The following is a 23,819-nucleotide window of genomic DNA, read 5'->3' on the forward strand; positions in this document are numbered from 1 at the left end:
AATATGTACCAGTAGGTCACATGTCTGCCAGATGCCAATCAAAGGTCTCAGTACCAGTAGTATCAGTAGGTATGTTACATTTGTATAGGCCTAGACTGTAATCTGTAACTCTTTACTAGCTACTTAAAGTTCTTTAACTACGGAATCTATTGAGAGATGATGATAACACCATGAAGAAGCAGTGGTGCAACGATAATGGCAGAAGAAATCGAGATACTCCAAGAAAATCTATCTTACCGTTTATCGTAAATCACACAGAATAGCTTCGGATAAAACGTCAATTCTCTTTCTTTGGAAGAAAAAAAAAAGAACTATCGTATCCAATTTTATCAGCTCGTATGGGTAAGTTATGCTTCAATTATGTTAACAACAAAATCACACAATGTTACAATACACGATTTCAAAATAAAGTTAAAATCGTTTAATAGAATGATTAACACTCTTTTCAATAAGAAAAAACAGTTAAAATGAAAAAGTACAGTTTACTTAAACAAAAAAATAAGTTAGGCTAAATAAATAAAGTGGCGTACAATCTAGAAGTTAAAGAATTGTAGTAGGCATTTTCACAAATTCTGTTATTGCGCTGAAAATGGTTCGAGGTAAGCAAATTATGTCGCCTACTAACTACAATGGACCTGAATGTTTCCGACAGACATATGAAATTTCATTGAAGGCAAATGTGTAGCCTAGCTAACAGAATAAGTTCAATGCTGTTCCAAAATAACATAGTTGAATCGCCTATGGAACTTAAAGAAAAACAAACCAAAAGAAAACTCTTTTAAGGTATGTAATTATGACAGCTAGTAAACATGCATGTCATTAAGCTAATGATTCATTTCTCAACTCAAAATGTCACATTGCATTTGAAAATTGTAATTCACGTTAAGTAAACTAAAACGGAAGCAAGTAAACTAAATCGTAAGCGTCATTCAGTGTGTTCACAAAATTTATAATCTGCAATATGCAAGTATGAATGCAAAGTAAAGGAAGAATGTCTGCTAGTATGTTATTGAAGAATATGTTCGTATAGAAGCAAATATCTGCATTTTTATGTTACCCAAAGCGACCAGGGCTAGTGTGAAGTGTACTATAAAGTTCAATTTCGTTATAACGCTCAAAATAAGCAAGTAAACATAAATTTTGTGCACAGAGAACTGTATTGAGTGCATGCACCAATGGCCTATGAGACTAGCATGCAAACTAGTACACATTCCAAGCCCATAACATCAGAGCTCAAAATAAAGAATCATACCCAAAAATCAGCAGATTCCCGATCTCTGTGAACGAGATCTTCGAATGGAATATTGCAGTTGGCCACAAAATCATCGGGCGGGATGGCGGCATCGTGGAAAACAGTCAACCCCAGGTTGACGGCGCTTTCGACGTCGTGGACGAAGGACTCGTTCCATACTGGGTCGAATGTCTTAGGTTTAGTTGACGACCGGTCTAAATGATTTTCGTCTACGTCTATCGACACATAAGGATCTATAGGCTGGTCATCAGGTTTCCCAAACGCCATATTATGCCGCTTTTGAAAATCCGTAGGTCTCAACCCGCAAGCCTCGCATATTTTCACCCTTACGGTTCCAGTGAACATTGGCGTCGTCTGACCCACAACTCGAACAAAACTCTTCAGCAGATCCGGCAACCCACTCACGTAACTAAATAGTATGTCAACCGCATAGGGAAACTCTTAAAATTTCTTTCAAAAACAAGGCTTTCTTGACAGCCATGAAGGTCGATTTTGATAAAAATTCACTGCACTCTAATTAGCTATCCCACAATGCCTTTCGTTACGTCACAACCAACATGGCGACTATTGGCAGAGTGGTGGTGCGTAAATTAACCACTGATTTGGGATTTAAAACCAGTTATTTGCGCTTGTTGAAGTAAGTCACACACATAGAATGTTTGTAGGTAATGTCTGTTTTGCAATGATACTGTTGTAAAACGTGACCTGTTTTCATATTCAACACAATTTCATTGCAGCGACCCTTGCAATAAAGCACCCGATATAGTAATCAACTTGGATGCCATCTGTGAATACCTTCAGGAACTAAATTCTTTTGGATCGATTTTAATTTTACAAATGACAAAATTTTGGCTTTATTCGTAATAACATTGCTGTTCTTACGCATTATTTTTAGAAATACTCTGTAACAAGTCTGGATGAATACTGAATAGAATACTTTGCAGCGCATTTTTGCTTTGCTGCAAACTTTATGCGTAGTCGCATCGTAGTTCATAAACTGGTACTGTTTTAATGGTTAGTAATTAAATTCCGTGCTAAATTCGTAGAGGATTACAAAAATGTTCTCAAAAAATTGTCTGTCAAAGACTATTTCCCAATTTTCCTGTCAGTGATCGTTGCAGACAAACACTTTTGTACGGTATCGAAATAAGTGCAAAATTGACGGATGTGTGTAAGGGTGAAAATTATTCTATTTACTTTCACGTTTAAATGAAGCAGAGTATATACAGTTAATGTTACAATCGAGAAGACAAATCAGTAACGGTAGGGAAGCTTGCAAGTCGAGAATAAACAATTGCCACGAATGTCATCACACATTTTATCCATAAAAATGCAGATAACATAACACAGTTTCTGAAATAAATGTAAAATCATTATTAACAAGAATTACCGGTATCCTTGCTTCATCTCCTCTCATACACAATGTACTTAGAAGAGCAATATCATTCAGTTTCTTGAATAGTTTTAATCATATTTGCAATTTTCAGGTCACTGAATATAAAAAAGGAAAGTTAAAAAAAAAAAAAAAAAAAAAAAAAACTTTTTCTTGAACCTGTGTGAGCGAAGATAGTACCAGTAGCCTACATAGACCTACTGCTTCAAAAGTATTGTATATTCTACAGGTTTAGCGCGCGACAAGAAAATCCCTGCTATATACAATGTAAAATTTTTATTTTGCCATCTTATAACCACTCTTTGTGAGGAAGACATTTCCTGTTGGGAGTAGTTGTAATGCTTTTTCTTTTTCTTCAGAGTATCAAGGTCCATATAAAAGACTTGAAATGAAGATGAAACGTTCAGTATCAATAAAAATGTGTAGACTGGGGCTCTAAAATAAATACTGAAATAGTTTCGTATAGCTATAATCGCTTTCTTTCAGTGTTAATTTAATAAGGACACACTGTTATTCATTGGAGGCATTTGCCTTACTGTGTTAATGCCCACTGCATTAAGTGCATAAGGGACACATTGTTCTAAGAGTCTTTGACGGATTTCACTCATTAATAACTTAATTGTTGAAGACAGAAACGTATTTTTTTTTGTATTGCAATCGTGGTCTCAAAAATTGCTCTAACTTATTCTCTACCTCAACATGAACTCATTTAGTTGCCCATAGGGTAGAGATATATAGGCGGTAGTAAAGTTCTCTCCATGTGTTTTATAACATTTCTGCAGTGCATCTCTGATTCTTCGTTTCAGTTCTTGAATGTTTGATTCTTTATATATGTACACACCACCCTTGAAAAACTCCACAAGAAAAAATCCAGTGGCGTAATGTTAGGGAAGCAAGGGAGTCAGGATATTATGTTGTGTTCTCTATGGCCAATCCACCTAGGCGTACCTCTGAAATGCACATTTAAACTAACACAGACACTTTGGGTCCTGTGAAAAGATGCAATGTCTTACTGCAAAATGATATTTTGTTGTAAATTTTCAATTTGTGGAAGCAAACTTTCTAATATGTCAAGATAAATGTTTAGGTGGGGAGGAGGAGAAGAACATTCCAATGACCCTATCATGTATAAATCCACACCACATGTTCATCTTTGGGCTACCTTTTTGCATTTCACAACAAACTGCATGTGGATTCTCGAATCCCCATATCCCTACATTGTGCCTGTTAACCTTTCCAGATAGGTGAGAAGTGGATTCATTTCAAAAAGCAATCCAGTTCAAATAATTATAATCCTTTACCAAAAAATTCGATTGTAATTGAAATACAAAATCTCTGGGACAAGGTATGCTTTTTCTGTTTAAGAATAAACAAGAGTTTCTAAAATTAACCTTTCATATACCAAGCGGGGTACAACTGTACCCCAGTCGTCATTTTTTAATTATTGTGTGCACTAAACTTCTTGTAGGTATTTCATACATAGTTACATTGTCAAATAGACATTGCTGATTATTATGACACAGCCCAAAGCAAAAACGAAGTCATATTTTATTAATTAAGCCTTTGAAAACGATGTGGGGTACAGTTGTACCCCACAGTAAAGTAGGCCTATGTTCAATGTGTTTTTTTTCCTCTCCACCAGATTTCGGTCTAACAGAAATTCCACAATTTGGGACATCTGGCCGAAATCTACGGCTGACCACTAGGATCCAGAATACAAAGCAGAGGTTAAATTAAAAATACAATATGATTGCGGAGAGAATACGGAACAATGATAAATTTAAAAATAAAGTATAATTTGATTTCGGACAAACATGAGATGAAAATACATTGAAGAGTAATGAAATGAAGTAAAAAAAAATTACATAGTATTATACAAGTGATTGTGTAAAATGGATAATGAATCTCTCAATACCATTAGACAAATTTTGTTAATGTCCTCATTAGAAAATTTAAGAGAAAAGAGAATGGTTTTGGATTGACGCATTTTTTAGCTTCCCTCAACAATGTAACTTTTGTTTCTTGTACGACAACAACACAGACTTCAATAGCATCAAATTAAATTTGGTACATTTTGAAAAGTATGGTGTAAAATATGGATGATATGTAACGTTGCAATATCATATGCTGTGAATATACGGATTTTTACAGGAAAAGAAAGGTCAACAGCAGAGAAGAATCATAGTTGCCAAGTCGTGTTAGACCTTACGAACTCATTGAAATCAGGCCATGGAATTACAATCGAAAATTTTTCTTTATTAATGTTTCCCTGGCTCAAGAGCTTTTGAAACTGGACTCACTCTGACAGGAACACTAAGGAAAAACAAAATTGAAAGTCCAGCAGAGCTTCAGCCTATGTCTGCTAGGAAAGAATTGCCATCAATGTTTGTTTCCAATGAGAATTTCACTTTAGTCTCGTATGAGCTCTCCCCCACAAAAAAGGCAGTTATTCTGCTAAGTTCTGGGCAGTTAAGCCAATGAAGAAAACGGATACAAACCAGATATTATACTTAATTACAATCAAATTAAAGGAGAAGCAGATACAATGGATAACATGGCAAGTGAATATTCCTGCAACAGAACTACCATCAGGCAGTGGCGAAGCCAGTTTTTAAAGAGTGGGTAGGCAGAAAGTCTTACCTTAAATTTTCTGTACAATAGTTCCAAACGGCGAGTTTCCTTGATGGCAAAATTGTCAATGACACGATCCTTGAACATCTGGTCACTCATCAGTTCTTTCACTAGCTTTTTCTCAATGGCAATGGTACTGAGACAGCTGAGTCTTTCATTGATCAAAATTACGCAAGTATGTTTTTATTCTTTTCAAAGTACTCATACTCCTTTCAGAAGACTGTGGTCACAGGAAACATTAAAAACAAACGAACTAATTTGAACACTTCCACATATACACTTTCCAGGCCATTTAGGACAATATAATCTAAAAGTCTTTGAAGGGAAAATAATACAAAAATGATCTTCACTCACTCATTATTTCGGGCACATTCTAGTAAACTCACACTTAATTCTAACAACAAAAATGGTCTTGAGTAACTTTTGCGCCGACTAAATCAAAAGGAGCATTTCCCACTAAAGCAGCGTTGCCAACAGTGTTTGTGATATAAAGTCCTTAAACAGCAGTAAAAATTCACTATAAATATGCTATCAATGGAGAAAATTTGTACTCCTGTCGCTAAGAGGGCTTTAAAAACTCGCTAAATTAACAAAAAAATAATACAATACAAAACTTTCATCTATGTTGCCGCTGAAAATTAGTTAAAAATAGCTAGATATAGCTACCATAAATTGGCAACACTATAACTGCAAGCGAGAAAAAGTCTGAATATTCTTTGTTGGTCACTGTGGTTGGTCGTGAGACATGCCTCCTTGCGACGTGGAGGGGGTTGCTAGTAATTCAAACAACCTCACACCTTTTTCCGTCACCTCCAATCCCTGCCGTAAAGCCAAAGCCTGTTGAAGTGGCAGAAGAGGCAAGCGAGAAATTGTCTCACTCGCAGATGCTCATCACCCTGGCCGAGCACAACAGATTTTGTAGTTGACATGTGCCGATGAGCGAAGAATCCTGTATAAACTGCTGATTTTCTCAATCACAACAATTATTACGGTCGAGAAATTTATGTTAGTAGGCTTGTTTGTAATTCTTTATCTTGAGGTTTTTTCTGGGTAGGCATTGCCTCAATTGCCTCCACGTAGCTTCGCCACTGCCATCAGGTGACCTTTCTTGCTGTTCATGGACATCATAGACTTTGCATGAGTTAATGCATTTATAATGTGAAAAATTAAAAATCCTAATTGGAAAATAAAGTCACCGAACTGGTGAAGAAAATTTCTTCTGGAGTTGGGAAAATAAGTGAAGGAAAGACTGATGAATATGAAGGGACTGACATCACGAACGGTGGCTGCAATGGAGGACCTTCTGGGAGCTGAACATGTGGAGGAAACAGTGGAAGAAAGTTCTAACTCTGGACAGTGGAAACTATGTGTAAGAAAAATGAACAGGAAATCCAGAAATAGATGTGATAAGTGCTTGTGTTTTGTTTGTAAGGAACATTCTAACAGTAAAACTGTAACAACATGAAGTCTTATTCAGAGAGACTTAACTTTGTGACTGTAATATTATAAGGAAGTTCAATTTTTCCCTTATTAAATTCATAGTTCGAATTTCTTGTGTAGAATAAGGAAAATATAAACATTTCTGTATGGAGTACATTTGTACCCTGCTTGGTAAATCGTGTACATTTTAAAGCTTGCCATTTAGAAGGTTAAATTAAAAAAATACACTTTAGAAAGTTGGTCACAATCTTGTCTCCCTTACAATGACCTCTGAAATATGCCACTACATACAACAATTTTAGAACTGTAAAGCCACTAATATATGTAGAGTAAAGGTAAAGGTAAAGGTATCCCCGTAACATGCCATGAAGGCACTTGGGGGGCATGCTTTCCATGACCACGGCACTAGAATGAGGTGGTGTGGTCGGCACCACACTCTGACCGCCTTTTACCCCCGGGAAAGACCCGGTACTCAATTTTATAGAAGGCTGAGTGAACCTTGGGGCTGTTCTGAAAGTTTGGCAACGAGGGGTACCGGTAATTATAAACATCACACTGAGATTTGTGGAATGAATTATTTACACCAAAGAAAAACTTTGGAGAGACTGCAGTTATGAAAAGTCATTGGTTCTGGTTCACGTTAACACATTGTTTAAAAAACTTAAAATTGTTTAACAACACGTTAAAAGTGTTAAAATTTTTAAAAAAGGTTATGTACCTTAGACAGACGGCCTGTTTCGACGCCAGTTCTGCGTCATCTTCAATGTCCTACGAACTACTGATGTTCCTGTTGATCTTGCATACTGCCATTTGCATTAGTCAGTTGTAGGGGTGGGGGAATGTTGCTCCTATGGTGGGGGTGATTGTTTGTGTGCTATGTATCATAATGTCAAATAATGTGTGGATATTGAACTGTAATTGTGTATTAAGTATATGTTGTGGGTGTGTTATTGTATGTTTGTATATTTCGTATTATTAAACGTCTTAAAACATGTATGACTTGAGGCTTTCCCGGCGTTTGATATAGAATAACTCTTCTCGGGTTCTCAGCCAGGTGAGTTGGAGATTAGCTTCCAAGCTTTCAACGGCTAGCTCTGCCATCTTCTTCAGGGAATTGAAGTGATGTGGGACCATGTCTAGCCAGTATATATGCAAAAGTAGAGCTTCCCGCTGCGGGCCAATCAGGAGCTAGTTCCTAGTCCTGACTGCCAGGCGCATTCTAGTTGGTGGAAGCGGCAGCCAATCAGGAGCTACTTGCTGGTCCCGACTGTTTGCCATGTGCTGGTGGTCTAAGCGTATTGATGGCAGGTTTCCATGCTGTGCTCAGCTGTAGACCCCCGTCTCTGTTGAAATTATTGCCATCTAGTTGGATTTCGATGGCTTCCTTGATAACCAAGTCCCAGTAACCTGATGTCTTGTCCAAGATGGTGGTGGCGCCAAAATCTATCTTGTAACCAGTTTCTAGGCTGTGTTGGGCTACTGCAGACTTATTGGGATAATGTAGTCTTATGCTGCGTTGATGTTCCTTGCAGCGTTCCATAATGATGAGTCCCGTCTGCCCGATGTAGCATTTCCCACACTCACAAGGTATTTTGTAGACACCAGGTGTCCTAAGACCAAGGTCGTCCTTAACTGGTCTCAGCAAGTTCTGGATCTTTGTGGGCGGCTTATGGATGGTCTTAATCCCGTGTTTTCTTAGCAGTCTGCTAATTTTCCCTTAGATGGGGCATTTCGATATCATGATACATAGCACACAAACAACCACCCCCCACCACTGGAGCAACACACCCCACCCCTACAACTGACGAATGCAAATGGCAGTATGCAAGATCAACAAGAATATCAGTAGTTCATAGGACACTGAAGATGATGCAGAACCGGCATCGAAACGGGCTGTCTGTCTAAGGTACATAACTTTTTTTTAAATTTTAACACTTCTAACGTGTCATTAAACAATTTTAAGTTTTTTATGAAAAGTGTTACCTCCCTGACTTACAACTGTTGTAGAGTGTCACATGCTCCACTGACGTCAACAGCCCTGCGGGCTGAACACATGGATTCCTCAGAGGCACTGCACATCAGTGAGAGCTGCGTGAATCGACTGAAGGAAATTGCAGGTGATGGCAGCAATTTGAGAATAATAGTTGAAGGGGGCGGCTGTTCGGGATTTCAATACAAATTCGACTTGGATAAACAAATTAATGACGATGATGTGTAAGTATATAAAAAAAAAACTTTTACACTATTTAAGAACAAATATTGGTTTTTTAACAACATTGAATACAATCTTGGTCCATATTTAAACATTTTTGCAATAGAAAGGCTATATTTCTTGGTCACTGACATATTTCACAGTGATCTGAATTTCGCGTTATTCCGCGAGTTTGTTTTCCTTAAATATGGTATCTAGACAGGTAAACGTAACAAAGAAAGTAATTGTGAAAAATTTCGCGCATATTGCTATTACCAAAATTACTGAATATTAATATGTTGTTGTTTTCTAATGCCAGGCGTTTGACAATAAAGTCATTTGACTTCTTGCACTCCAATATTTTTCAAAGATATTATCATGGTCAGCCACTGAAGCACAGATTTTGAGGTGTTCCGAATCCATTTCTTGGTTTGAGTTGCACAATGGGCAGTTAGGGGACTGATATATTCCAATATTCTATGCAGGTGTTTGGCCAAACAGTCATGGCCTGTTGCCAATCTAAATCCAGCTACAGACGATTTTCGTGGTAAATCGGGAATTAACTGTGGATTATGATGCAGAGAGTTCCACTTTTTCCCTTGAGATTGTGTAAATATTAGTGTAGTTAAACTGCTCATTGTGTACTTAAGACTTTTTTTATTCCAGTAACTAATACCGATGTATATTTCTTTACAGCATCTTCGAAAGAAATGGTAAGAAGATAGTAGTAGATGAAACATCACTGGATTACATTCGAGGCTCAACAATTGAATATCACGAAGAACTAATACGGTCTGCTTTTCGCATAGTTAACAATCCCATGGCAGAGCAAGGCTGCTCATGCGGGGCATCGTTCTCTATAAAAGTAGAGTAGCAATGACTGAATATTCGTTATAACATTTTCTGTATATACGTATTAAATTGAACTGTATATATTGCTTTCTGTATAATAAAGTACAATGCTTGCCAGTATCAATGTAAATAATTATACAGTCAAACCTCGATACAATAATTTTCTGGAGACTGTAAAAATTGTATTGTTATATCAGAGTTATTGTTGTATTGAGGGGTTACGAAATTTTTCCCAAATTTTTGTTCTGAGCCAATATAAAATTCTAAAACATTAGGGGTGGTATTCATAGACATTTCGCAGCACGCGCTATGAGCGTACTAAGCTAGCCCCGGCTATCTACTGGTTACTAGTACAGAATTCAAATCATATCCTATCGCTGACACTGGTTTATGAATATGAAAAACGCTGATAATCCACCAAAAGCCTGCGCTAAAAATGTCTATGAATACGGCCCTGGATGTTTATATGAGTAGTTTAATATCAAAGACGGACATCTGTCGTCTCCATAGTTTTGATCTAGAGGCACTTTTTGTTTCACAGCGTTCTTTGTAGTATTTTAAAACAATTTATTTTTATAAATGTAGTGTTAGAGTTTGTATATAGTTTCACCATAACTGAAAAAGCATGACAAAATGTATAAGAATCCAGATTATCTAAATTTCATCTGAAGGTCAGATGTCCGCCTTTGATATTAAGTTACTCATATATTGATGACATGGTGCAAAAACTCAAAAATGTCACACAAAGTTACATAATTATCCATTTTGAATCTTGCGTACACTACTTTTAACACTTGAATATAATTAATTGATTAACTAATGGACTTACTCGTGTTAATTATGTAAGATTTGTCCTGCTTACAGCTGTTTCAGTGCTTACGCACCATCCTCAGAGCAATAACTAGAGGACACAATACATCTACATATGCCGATCACATAACCAATGCTAACCATACATACAATAACATAAATACGGACATGGAAATCCTACACACACAACCCAAGAACCAAAAACTCAACTCACTAGAACAATATGAAATACACAAACACACTAAAACACACCCCGATCAAATTCTCAACAAACAGATCAATTTCAGTACACACACACACTATTTGACTCCACTCTTCAACACCTTTCAACAATCGAACACACCCACATAACAGGCAGAGAAGTTTGAGATGACGCTGTGATCTAGTAGGCTCTGAGGATGGTGCGTAAGCACTGAAACAGCTGTAAGCCGGACAAATCTTACATAATTAACACGAGTAAGTCAGCTAGTTAATCAATTAATTATACATAATTATGCTTCAAAATTAACCGTAAGAAAAATAATTAAAAACCACGCCTAGTAAACACAAATGAAACACGTGATTCTTCCCTGCAAAGGGACATGCACACAGGTCAAATTTGAAACATTCTCTTCCCGACTTTCACGGGAGTGTCATGGCTATTTTTTTTAACCCAGCACTATCACATCAAAATGAAAGGGGTACAAGTTTGTCCCTCTATCTAGCTGACTTTTTAAGTGTTGGCTATTACTTGCTAGAAGAATTTTCTTTGAACAATGCACGGTACTCTACAGAAAATATTTGTCAGACTAGTAGCTCAGTTATGATGGAATAGTTGCTGTCATGCCTATGTAAAGTCAATGGATTTCTAATTCTATTCAGGTTTATTAGCCTATTTCCCTTTACAAGTTTCTAAATCTTTCCTTGAATGCAGATATTTCGCCAGGCAATTTACACCTTTCTAAAATAAAATAAAAATGTGTAGTTTGCAGTACAAAAGCCAGTTTAACATAAATAGGGCTGGGAAGTATTAAAGCAGATATGAACATTATTTTCTAAAAAAAACTATACATTATGAGATATCAAAAGAAAGCCTTAAGAAAACACGTGTTCTCACTTCAGCTAAATATTTTATCCCTCTCAAAAGTTATAACAGGAAAAATTCAATACTGCGCTAGTCTGACCAAAATGCCATGTATGCGATCTCCCAAACAATACAGTATATAGCGATCTCTCACGGGTTAAGGGCCTTAGTCTAATCAATTGTGGAACACATAAAATTGTGTCATAATATTAATACCGTATGTATAAAATATGATTACTTAAAAATAATTTTCCACTTTTATGAAATTAACTGTCACATAAAACTAGGATAAAGTGCTTTTGGTAGAAGCAATATGATATTTAAAGGCCAAATACTGTTATGTTTGAAAAGGAAAGCATTCAGTCAGTGCATTCTACCAGTTCTTACTTATGAATCAGAGATGTGGATGCTTATTAAGGGGTAATACCTATAGAGACACTTTTTTCTTGGTACCTGTAAATGATTTAGATGGCTAGAAATGTTGACAGGTCTTGGAAATTAAGATTAAAATGTATTTTTAGACCAACCAAGAGTCATAAGCGCAAAAATGTCATAAAATCAAGGTACTGACACATAACAAGTTAACTTCCTCATCCTTTGACACATATGCATGTTCTAGGACTTAAATAAAATCTTATGAACTGCGTAACAAATCTGATTGAGGAAATTTTGAAAACACTTCACTGAGAGTCTTTAAAAATTATCAAATATCGCTTGAATATTTAAATTTTTTTATTGAAAAATTTGTATTTCATACAAAAAGGAAGATCATTTGGAATTGTTCAATTAAGGTACATTACACGTATCAAGTAAATCTCAAGTGAATATATTTAATAGTGCCAGAGTTATGGTATTTTGAAGATTGAAAAGTAGCATGCATGACCATTTAAAAATAAAAACAGATCAGTTTTTGGCGTCACATCATGATGAGGTTTTCTTTAACGATATTTATATAGATCAAGCGATTTTTTTATGAAAATAAATTGTCATGTATGTCAAATTTTGTTAGTTTATCTGGTCCTTAAGAAAGTCCAGGGGCTACAGACAACACAAAGGATTATGGAAAGATGCATGTTAGGCATTACAAGGAGAGACCGCAAAAGGTACCAATGAATCAAAGAGGAAAAATGGTAAGAACACATCATAATACAAATTTAAAAGCTTAAATGAAAAATACTCGCTGAGATCATAGAACACACTAAGATGTTATGCCAGAAACTTAAAATAGAACAGTGGATACAAAATATCTCCGAGCCTGGCCTATGTCACAGAGAAAGCAGGTGAGAAGAGAACCAATGATTCTGTAATGCAGATTGTTATGCATGTGTAAGTATCGCAGATATGAATAATTTCAAGGGAAAAATTGTTCTGGGGCCAGCTATCAAACCCGGGACCTTTGGCTAAGCGCACCAACGCTCTACAGACTGAGCTACCCGGGAACTCTACCAGACACCGACTTAATTTTTCCCTTTATCCACATACCTCAAAGTGGGCTGACAAGCTGTCAAACATCCAACATTGAGTGCACACAAACTCTGTGTAACTTGATTGTGGTTTTCTGTTAATGAACAGTGACGTGTATTATGCAAATCTAGCCCGGCCTCAGAACAATTTTTCCCTTGAAACTATTCAAATCGGTAGGTCAGTTTCTATCAGATGCGTTTCCAATTCACTGCGGGCTAAAGCAAGGAGATGCACTATCACCTTTACTTTTTAACTTTGCTCTAGAGTATGCCATTAGGAAAGTCCAGGATAACAGAGAGGGTTTGGAATTGAACGGGTTACATCAGCTGCTTGTCTATGCGGATGACGTGAATATGTTAAGAGAAAATCCACAAACGATTAGGGAAAACACGGGAATTTTACTGGAAGCAAGTAAAGAGATAGGATTGGAAGTAAATCCCGAAAAGACAAAGTATATGATTATGACTCGTGATGGGAATATTGTACGAAATGGAAATATAAAAATTGGAAATTTATCTTTTGAAGAGGTGGAGAAGTTCAAATATCTGGGAGCAACAGTAACAAATATAAATGATACTCAGGAGGAAATTAAACACAGAATAAATATGGGAAATGCCTGTTATTATTCGGTTGAGAAACTTTTATCATCCAGTCTGCTGTCGAAAAATCTGAAAGTTAGAATTTATAAAACAGTTATATTACCGGTTGTTCTGTATGGTTGTGAAACTTGGACTCTCACTTTGAGAGAGGAACAGAGATTAAGGGTGTTTGAGAATAAGTTGCTTAGGAAAATATTCGGGGCTAAGAGAGATGAAGTTACAGGAGAATGGAGAAAGTTACACAACACAGAACTGCACGCATTGTATTCTTCACCTGACATAATTAGGAACATTAAATCCAGACGTTTGAGATGGGCAGGGCATGTAGCACATATGGGCGAATCCAGAAATGCATATAGAGTGTTAGTTGGAAGACCGGAGGGAAAAAGACCTTTAGGGAGGCCGAGACGTAGTTGGGAAGATAATATTAAAATGGATTTGAGGGAGGTGGGATATGATGATAGAGAATGGATTAATCTTGCTCAGGATAGGGACCAATGGCGGGCTTATGTGAGGGTGGCAATGAACCTCCGGGTTCTTTAAAAGCCAGTAAGTAAGTAACTATTCAAATCAGCTTCACAGGGAGCTATACCTGAAAGTTAGATTTGCGTATCACAGATCTTTTTGGCCCCCGACGATATTTTAAATGTTAAGCAAAGAACCGAGTCACTATCCAACTTGTATGTTGTCTCCCAACAAGCTGCAGCCCACAACCGATACCTGCCTGCCAATCAACGTGACACTAGAAGTACACTCAGAACTCATGTAAATAGACCTATAATGCCAGTAAGTCACAAACATCAAAGCTAATAAAACATTACAGACTGTGCATTTATTGTTATTGTTAGAAATTACTGCCACCATTTGCATTGTAATTTGTTATTATTATGATCTCCATCCTATCCTCTATCATTGTGGCTTCTATGTACTTATATAGTTATCTTCCCACTAGAAGAGGGCTTCTGTTCTTAATTTTATGACTGATAGAAATGATATTCTTTGCCTCTTGATCAGAACACTTTTATTTTTCCTTGTCTTCTTACACTTGCACCCTAACTCCCTCAAAACATTCCTTAAACTAGTGCTCCCCACTGAATGATCAGTGATTTCGCGTATAATAGGTACGGTATTTTGCCATCGATGATTCTTCCCTGGTACACTCATTGATGTTCCTTCAGCTCCATGTTATTTTTGTTCAGGCAAAATCCTCTCCACTATTGTTAGACATCTTGTTTGCCTGTGCTAATCTCTATACTTTATTTTTTACCGCTCTGTTTATTGTGTCATAAAATTATATACATTGAGAACGATCTCTCTTGTTCATCCCCTTTTAGTAGGCCTGCTATATGTTAGCTTTGCCACAGCATGTTAGCGCAGTCGTTAATTAGGTGAGTCATAGAGAACAATCCCCTTTCTCTACGACCCACCACTGTGCCAGATCGATTGTAAACTTCAGATTACGTAAATTAAATGAAGATGTAACATAAATTGTAAATAGTATTTTAATAATGACAATTGAATGCTCGTTTTTAAAAGTAACAATTTGAACTTGCATATTATAGTTCAGTTGATAACTCACCGTATTATTTAAAAAGATTATTCCATTCCTGTCACCTTACGATTATGAGTATTTAGCTCCAGAATCCATATGTTATATCAACCTCCATAGTACTAAAAATTGTTTTCATACTTTTTAGACCTATTGTTTAGGTATTCTTCTATATTTCGTATTTGGGGATTATTCCTGTGTTCGTCCATGGTCTGGAATTTAGGTTAAGTTTAGATTAAAGACCTCTCCTGGCACCACATTATCATAATCATCCTATCACATCATCGGGGTAATGTAACTCCGCCTTCCAGGCACCCCAACCTCAGAAGTGGGTTACAACTAAGCCACGGCCAGGAGAGAAGACCAGAAATGTCGAAAAGACAACCTGGTGGCATTGGATTAAAAGAGTAAAATATTTTAGTTTAAAAAGTATCGGTGACATCTTGCCTACAGGTCGACTTCTTCTAAGCAACTGAGCATACTTTTCTTTAGTGTCATTACTTCTACCTTGTCTATCCCAGTCCCTTTGCTTGACCCAATCCTGCACAGAACCACAATCATAAAGGCTCGCTTGCTAACTTTCTCTTTCCTCACAAGTGCCAAAAAGATTTGCGAGACTTGTATGTTAAAACTGAAAACACAGACCACTCATCGCTGTCTATGTTGCTTCTCTACCCTAGTGAAGTAATTGAGTGTGACAGTGATAGTGAGCAGATGTTTTTAATTTTAGCAGTGTGAAGGATTAGTTTTTATAAAGATGTCACCACATCCGTCCCTTTCTTCTGCAAGTCTGCTTTGAGGAATCAAAATCGTTGTCATAACGGTCTTCAAGCTCAGAGATATCCTGTGACCCTATATATATTGTGACAGCGACGTGAGATTCGAACTCACGACCAGCGTCCCGCAAGAAAGCAGATCGCGTGGAGCACTTTGAGATGGCGCGCGGCGAAGAGGGGAAAGGGCCAACGCGGCGAGAGAGTGGAGAGAGAGTGCGCGCGCATCTGGTGCTGGTAGAGAGGAGAGGGCTCGGGATTTTTCTGGAGTGCCATCTCTAGAGACGCGTGGAACCTTCGAGGCTACGTCGCTGTGGTTATAAATTACGGACGCGAAGGAACGACAGCAGTTTCCAGTTTTCAGTTGATTAGTCAGCCAGTCAGTGAGAAAGCCAGAGCAAGCAAGCCAGTCTTGTGTACCGGAGTTCGACTCGAGTGTGTGTCCGCATCTGCGTCAGCATCCGAAGGCCTGAGTTCGAATGCAGTGGATCGCAGTTGGAGGGACCTGAGTTCGAGTGCAGTGGACCGCAGTTGGAGGGACCCGAGTTCGAGTACAGTGAACTGTCTCTGAAGGTCTGTGGTTCGAGATACTGTGGACTCGAGTGACTGAGATAGAAGAACTGTGAACTGAGAACTGATAGTTCTGATTTGTAAATAGTGCTTTGTAAATATTAGTTAAGATTAACAGTTCATTGTTGTTCGTACTAGTCCAAGTAAATTGTCATTGTCGTCGGTGGAGTTTTATAACGAATATTGTGTTGAGTGAAAATCCAATTGTTGACGAGAGCGTTTAAGGCGAATTGTAGAAAGGAATTATTGTTTTGACGAATAAATTACATTGTTGTTACTAATAAAATTCACAATATTTTACGAATACTTACCAGCGTCACTGGAAAAATCACGTACAACATCTGCATCCACCGAGAATCCCAGAAGCTACGCTTCATTACTGTCCACATGAGAAGACATCCTTGGGCCAACCAAAGAAGACATGGACTGGAAATTCAGCACCGAGACCATAACAGGCCATTGGACCTTATACTTGAATGGAAGGTGATAATTATGATGGTGGTGGTGATTATGATAATTAAAAAGAAAAGAAAAGTTTATTAATAACAGAGGAAAAAATTAACAAAATAAATATATAACAATATCAGAATTTTATGCTATTCGAATGTTTTGAATATCAGCCTCAAAACTACTGCATACATACAAAAAATAAAAACTGAAATACTTCACTCTGCAACTCAATTATAAATAATAATAATAATAATAATAATAATAATAATAATAATAATAATAATAATGTTCAATCCTGTTTTCGGTACTTACAGCTGATCAGGTATGAAGCCCTTTCCATGAACCAAAAGAAATAATACAGGGTGTTCTGAAAAAAAAAGGGTTCTAATATTTAGAGAGGAGGCAATATGCATAAAAACAATAAATAAAAGTCTTACAAACAAGGGTTCTGAAATTAATATTATCGTCTGAGAAATGAGCAAATGTTTACCATCATTGTAAGAGCAGTATATCTTCCACTACGAGCTCTTTGGCAGGAAACAAATGAGGAAACAGAATACAACTGTTTGGCATTACGTATTACACAGCACACCTTTGTATTTGTATCAAGAAGATTCTTAAGCAGACGGCAGTATGTAGAGTTCGTAATCATATTACTGCAGTAGTATTACTGTATCAGTCAGGTATGTTAGTTTCATATCTGTAATACATAGTAACAAATGGTTGCATTCAGTTTCATTTGTTTCTTGTCAAAGAACTCACAGTGAAAGATACGCTGCTTTTACAGTGATGGTAAACATTTGCTAATTTTCAGAAGATATTAATTTTAGAACCCATGTTTATAGGACTTTTATTTCTTATTTTGATGCATACTATCTCCTCTCGAAATATTGGAAATTCAGAACACTCTGTATATTCAGGCTATTGCACACTCCTGGGGGCGGTGATATATGAATGATGGCGCAACTACAGAATGAATTAGTAGAAGAAATCGAAGCATTCGGACAAAACCTGCCTTAGAGCTGCTTTATCTGCCACAAATTTCACTGGCACTGCCAGGGATCAAACCCCAGTCACCTTCGTGAAAGACAGTATTATTTCCAAGGCCACAGCTCTGCTACAGTTTTAATACAGGTCTACTTTATATTAAGTAGAGTCATACTTTTCAACAGTTATTTTCTTTGGAAGGTGATGGTCTTAGATTCATCAATATGGTAGTGTCGTTGTAATCAACAGATGAAACAATTCCCAGTTCAACATAGTGTGTCTTGTTTCTGCATTGCCTGAATTTTGTCTTCACATGCATGAGTTTAGAGAACTCTCTTTCACAAGTGCAGCTTGTCACTAATATAGATGAAAACCTCTAAATGCAGTAAAACTTAATTTATACTTTTTATGGGGATCTGAAGAAAAAACGCATAAGTAACAAAAATGTACAACTGAAATAACAACTGAGGCTAACACATATTCTTGAAGAACATAAGATTATTTATAGGAAATTTTAGCCGCTTAGAGCCAAAACTGACTGATATATTACTTTTCAAATGCCAATCCAGAAAATTTTTCGATACCGGTACTGACTTAGTTTGTTCTTCCAATGTGATCTTCATTTAACAGTACAGTGAAATCTCTCATTACGGACACCTCCAAGATACGGACACTCCTCATATACGGACATATTTTTATGTCCCAACTGAAATAATATAGAAATAATGATAAATTTAACTCTCGTTTACGGACACGGACAGCCGTTTCACAGTCCTAAAGCTTGCTTTACCTCCTGACTGCGGACAGAGCTTGGATTTCAAGACCTAATGTGTCACAAAAATGGAAAATTTAATTTTGAGAACTGTACAGAAATTCCTTAACATGAAATAAAACAATAAGTGCCTCGTAGGCTACCACTAGCCCAGCCTGCTACCCCTTGTTAGCTGGAAGTGAGTGGATAAACAAAGTCATAAAATTTAACCTGTCTGATGGGTCCAAGGTTTCTGCGATCGTGAAATTGTATTCGACACATGATAGGGTTAGTAGGATTATTCTCTTCACTTCAATCAGTTGTCCTGTTTCGAGAAACATGGCACCTGAACGTAAAGGTTAAGTTGAAAACTGTAAATTACAGTACTGCATAACTGTAGACCTAGAATAAAATTGCATGGCACAGTACTTATTTTCCTTTTTCGGTCTTATCTAATGTAGTTCAAAGTTGCAAAGAATTTATTGTAGTATACTGTATTTAAAATTAAACTACAGAAAAAACATTTCATTTAAAACGTGAAGGGATACATAATGCATATTATAAATTTGCTGTTAGATTGGGGAGCCTTCATCCCTCCCAATAAAGGACACCTCCCAGATGCAGACAGATTGTTACGTCCCTTCGATGTCCGTAAATGAGAGGTTTCACTGTATATGATTATTTTACAAAAAGTCAGTTATTTTAAACTGCTTGCTCCTAAGTAATAAACCATCTCCTCAAATTGTGTTTAATTGTTTCATAATTTATTCACTTACATCATGGTGTGTTACAAAATGCTTCATTGTTCGTAAAGTAATAAGAGCATCATTAAATAACACACAAGATTGGTGGAAGGAAACATGGGCAGCTTCGAATTTCCACGAATTTCAAAGTAAATCTCATTTTAACAATGGACACTTCTGTATTTTCGTGTTCTTACATTTTCATGGCAAACCTAATTTCGAGCAAAACTGATTTAGAACATATAAATGACATTTCGTATCTCCTGAGTTTTTTAAATATGATCATATAAGTGTAAAAAACGTATAAACAAAAAATGTATAACCAAAATAAGTTAACACGGAAAATACAGGAATTTTACCGGGACTTCCCAAAAAAAAAAAAGTATAAGTGTGAAACAAATAAAAAGAATAGGTTTGGATTGTATAGGACCGTCTAATGCTTATCTACTAATATAATATTAATATGTTACAATTTATTCATCATGAACGTTTTCGGCATATTTATGCCATCTTCAGATGTTAAAATAATGTTTGTACATGCTTAATATATGCTACAATGGTGAAACATGGTGACAAGCGACATAATCCTTGCGTACTATTTAAATGAACTTGTGAGTTGTTGTGTTCACACAGCTGCTAATTATACAATATCACTTCGTAGTGGATTAAAACACAGAATGAACGGAACAACTGGACCAGATCTATAAAACTTAAGTTTAAAACACTAGCGAATGATGTTTAGTAAAATACAAAGATAAATGTCATTGATATCAATTACTTGATTTACATATTTAAAAACATATTAAAATAATGAATCTCTGCGTCTATAGTAGTTTGCTGTGTGGTTTTCAGCTATTAGCAATACGTTGAAATACATTTATCTTTGTATTTTACTAAACATCATTCGCTAGTGGTTTAAACTTAAGTTTTATAGATCTGGTCGAATTGTTCCATTCATTAAGTCTGTGTTTTAATCCACTAGAAATTCATACACAACCATTGTAAGCTGATACCAAATAATAACATCACTGTATTTAAACGTATTGCTAATAGCTGAAAACCACACAGCAAACTACTATAGACGCAGAGATTCATTATTTTAATACGTTTTTAAATATGTAAACCAAGTAATTGATATCAATGACATTTATCTTTGTATTTTACTAAACATCATTCGCTAGTGTTTTAAACTTAAGTTTTATAGATCTGGTCGAGTTGTTCCATTCATTAAGTCTGTGTTTTAATCCACTAGAAATTCATACACAACCATTGTAAGCTGATACCAAATAATAACATCACTGTATTTAAACGTATTGCTAATAGCTGAAAACCACACAGCAAACTACTATAGACGCAGAGATTCATTATTTTAATACGTTTTTAAATATGTAAACCAAGTAATTGATATCAATGACATTTATCTTTGTATTTTACTAAACATCATTCGCTAGTGTTTTAAACTTAAGTTTTATAGATCTGGTCGAGTTGTTCCATTCATTAAGTCTGTGTTTTAATCCACTAGAAATTCATACACAACCATTGTAAGCTGATACCAAATAATAACATCACTGTATTTAAACGTATTGCTAATAGCTGAAAACCACACAGCAAACTACTATAGACGCAGAGATTCATTATTTTAATACGTTTTTAAATATGTAAACCAAGTAATTGATATCAATGACATTTATCTTTGTATTTTACTAAACATCATTCGCTAGTGTTTTAAACTTAAGTTTTATAGATCTGGTCGAGTTGTTCCATTCATTAAGTCTGTGTTTTAATCCACTAGAAATTCATACACAACCATCGTAAGCTGATACCAAATAATATCACTGTATTTAAACGTATTGCTGAAAACCACACAGCAAACTACTATAGACGCAGAGATTCATTATTTTAATACGTTTTTAAATATGTAAACCAAGTAATTGATATCAATGACATTTATCTTTGTATTTTACTAAACATCATTCGCTAGTGTTTTAAACTTAAGTTTTATAGATCTGGTCCAGTTGTTGCATTCATTAAGTCTGTGTTTTAATCCACTACGAAGTGATATTGTATAATTAGCAGCTGTGTGAACACAACAACTCACAAGTTCATTTAAATAGTACGCAAGGATTATGTCGCTTGTCACCATGTTTCACCATTGTAGCATATATTAAGCATGTACAAACATTTTAACATCTGAAGATGGCATAAATATGCCGAAAACCTATTTGTACTCTGCTTATCGGTTAAAACTCTAACAAAATGAAAATAAAAAGAAGTTTTACTGTAGTTTTACAGAATCAACTGAATATCTTGTTTCTATTCTATTTTCGTAACCAATGAAGCCATTTCTGACAGAAGAACTCTTTGGCATTGTCAATACTGTACTCTTTTCAAAAGCTATATAATGCCTGTAGTTAGATCTGTACATATAGAAGTTTGTTTAGTTAGCACAGCTATTTCTTCTTCCTTCACATTCGGTGTCAAAAGATTCCTCAGTGACGTAGTATCTCTCATCAATACCAGAAGCTAAGGAATCTAAAAGGGGACAGAATTGAGGGGTCACTTGAAACCTCTTCTAAATCAGAATCTGAATTCCCACACAAAAAATTGTCTTCTGTACCATCCAATACATTATTCCACTCTCTCAGTTTCCACAGCATTCCATGAAGCTTTGGCCCATTCACAAACTCAATATCGGCATGCTAGATCATCCTGTTTTTCAGGCCCATTTTCAAAGAAAAAAATATGTTTGATACGCTATCAAATACGGTACTATAGAACTGCCTCGAGATCTCTGTCTTTCCTTAAAAGCATTTTACATTTTAACTCTTAAGGTTCTGAAGAACTCGTAATTTAACAGAAGTAGGAAGATGATAGTCTGTTTCTCGACATACCTGTCACCAGAAAAATGAGAATGGACATAAAATGAAATTAAGCAAAGTAAAGGTTAATAGGAAAGGTACTAACTACATCAGGAAAGTGTGAACAGGGAAGTTAGTCTAGCCTATAGGAGTGTTATATAAATAACATATAAGTAAACCGACAGATGTTTCAATTTTACCATACTTTTATGTCATGTATTGTTTACTTAATATAAAATAGTGTACTGATCCTTAACTCAAGACTTAATTCAAAATTATCCTGTGTGGTATACAGAGTGGTTCAGGAGAAATAGTAAGAATTATAGTGAGTGGTAGTATAGACTATTCTGAGCAAAAACGTTCATATAAACATGTGTCCTATTTTAATGGACATGAAGATACAGCATATTTGGGGCTAAGAGGGATGAAGTTACAGAAGAATGGAGAAAGTTACACAACGCAGAACTGCACCCATTGTATTCTTCACCTGACATAATTAAGAACATTAAATCCAGACATTTGAGATGGGCAGGACATGTAGCACGTATAGACGAATCCAGAAATGCATATAGTGTGTTAGTTGGGAGGCCAGAGGGAAAAAGACCTTTGGGGAGGTCGAGACGTAGATGGGAGGATAATATTAAAATGGATTTGAGGGAGGTGGGATATGATGATAGAGACTGGATTAATCTTGCACACTGATGGTGGGCTTATGTGGAGGCAGCAATGAACCTGCTGGTTCCTTAAAAGGCATTTGTAAGTAAGTGAAGATACAGCTGTGGCTAACTACAAACAACTGTTTCTCTACAGCCATTATGAACAGTGCTCTCTCAGACGATCTCAGGCCGTGTCTCAAAGTTACATTTTCAGCTGAAGTGAACTAGATAGTAAGTTCTCTAAAAAGCTGGATGTAAAGGTACGGTCACACGTCGCTACTTTTGCAGTGCTGCAGTATAAAAAACTGCACAACTCTCGTACTGCGACATGTGAACAACGGTGCAACCCGAAAAGTAGCGGCTACCGAACCTGCTGCCCACTACTTTTTCATGCTGAGCGCAGCTTAAAAGTAGCGACGTGTGAACAGGGTTGCAGCCGCAGCATTTTTGATATCGGTTTTGTTGAAACTTTTGCTGCGGTTGCAACCAGTGTTGCCACCCAAATGTGCCAATGATACTTTTATTGTTTGGATATATTTTAATGTTAGATGTGATGAAAATAAATTATTTGTAACAGTTATTAAATGCACAACACAGTCTGAGCATATTTGCTGACGATATATCGGTAATTCATTTTTTTAATTTTCCATAGCGTAGTTTCAAACAGGAGGGTTGCCAACATTGATTACGTGAATATGCTGTTGGTTATCATTTAAGTATATAGGCGTTTTTAAAAGCTTTATAGTAAAAATAATGCCAATTTCTGAATACTACTTAGGACAGAAAA

The 23,819-nt window shown here is 36.3% G+C and overlaps 2 protein-coding genes across 2 annotated transcripts in view; one reads left to right on the forward strand and one right to left on the reverse strand.

Moving 5' to 3' along the window:
* Positions 1-1,813, reverse strand: part of Pkc98E (Protein kinase C) — a 67,497-nt gene extending 65,684 nt beyond the window's left edge. Inside the window, exon 1 of the mRNA XM_069819365.1 lies at positions 1,253-1,813. Coding sequence (XP_069675466.1) covers positions 1,253-1,597 — 345 coding nt within the window. The 5' untranslated portion in view covers positions 1,598-1,813. The remainder of the gene's footprint in view (positions 1-1,252) is intronic.
* On the forward strand, positions 1,786-9,879 carry LOC138695038 (iron-sulfur cluster assembly 2 homolog, mitochondrial). Its single transcript, XM_069819366.1, has 3 exons — positions 1,786-1,889; positions 8,724-8,930; positions 9,604-9,879. The coding sequence occupies exons 1-3, from the start codon at positions 1,810-1,812 to the stop codon at positions 9,779-9,781; spliced, it is 465 nt and encodes a 154-aa protein (XP_069675467.1). The 5' UTR covers positions 1,786-1,809; the 3' UTR covers positions 9,782-9,879.
* Positions 9,880-23,819: the final 13,940 nt, after the last annotated feature.

The sequence above is a fragment of the Periplaneta americana genome, chromosome 2 (genome assembly GCF_040183065.1).
Source record: "Periplaneta americana isolate PAMFEO1 chromosome 2, P.americana_PAMFEO1_priV1, whole genome shotgun sequence".
NCBI lineage: Eukaryota > Metazoa > Arthropoda > Insecta > Blattodea > Blattidae > Periplaneta > Periplaneta americana.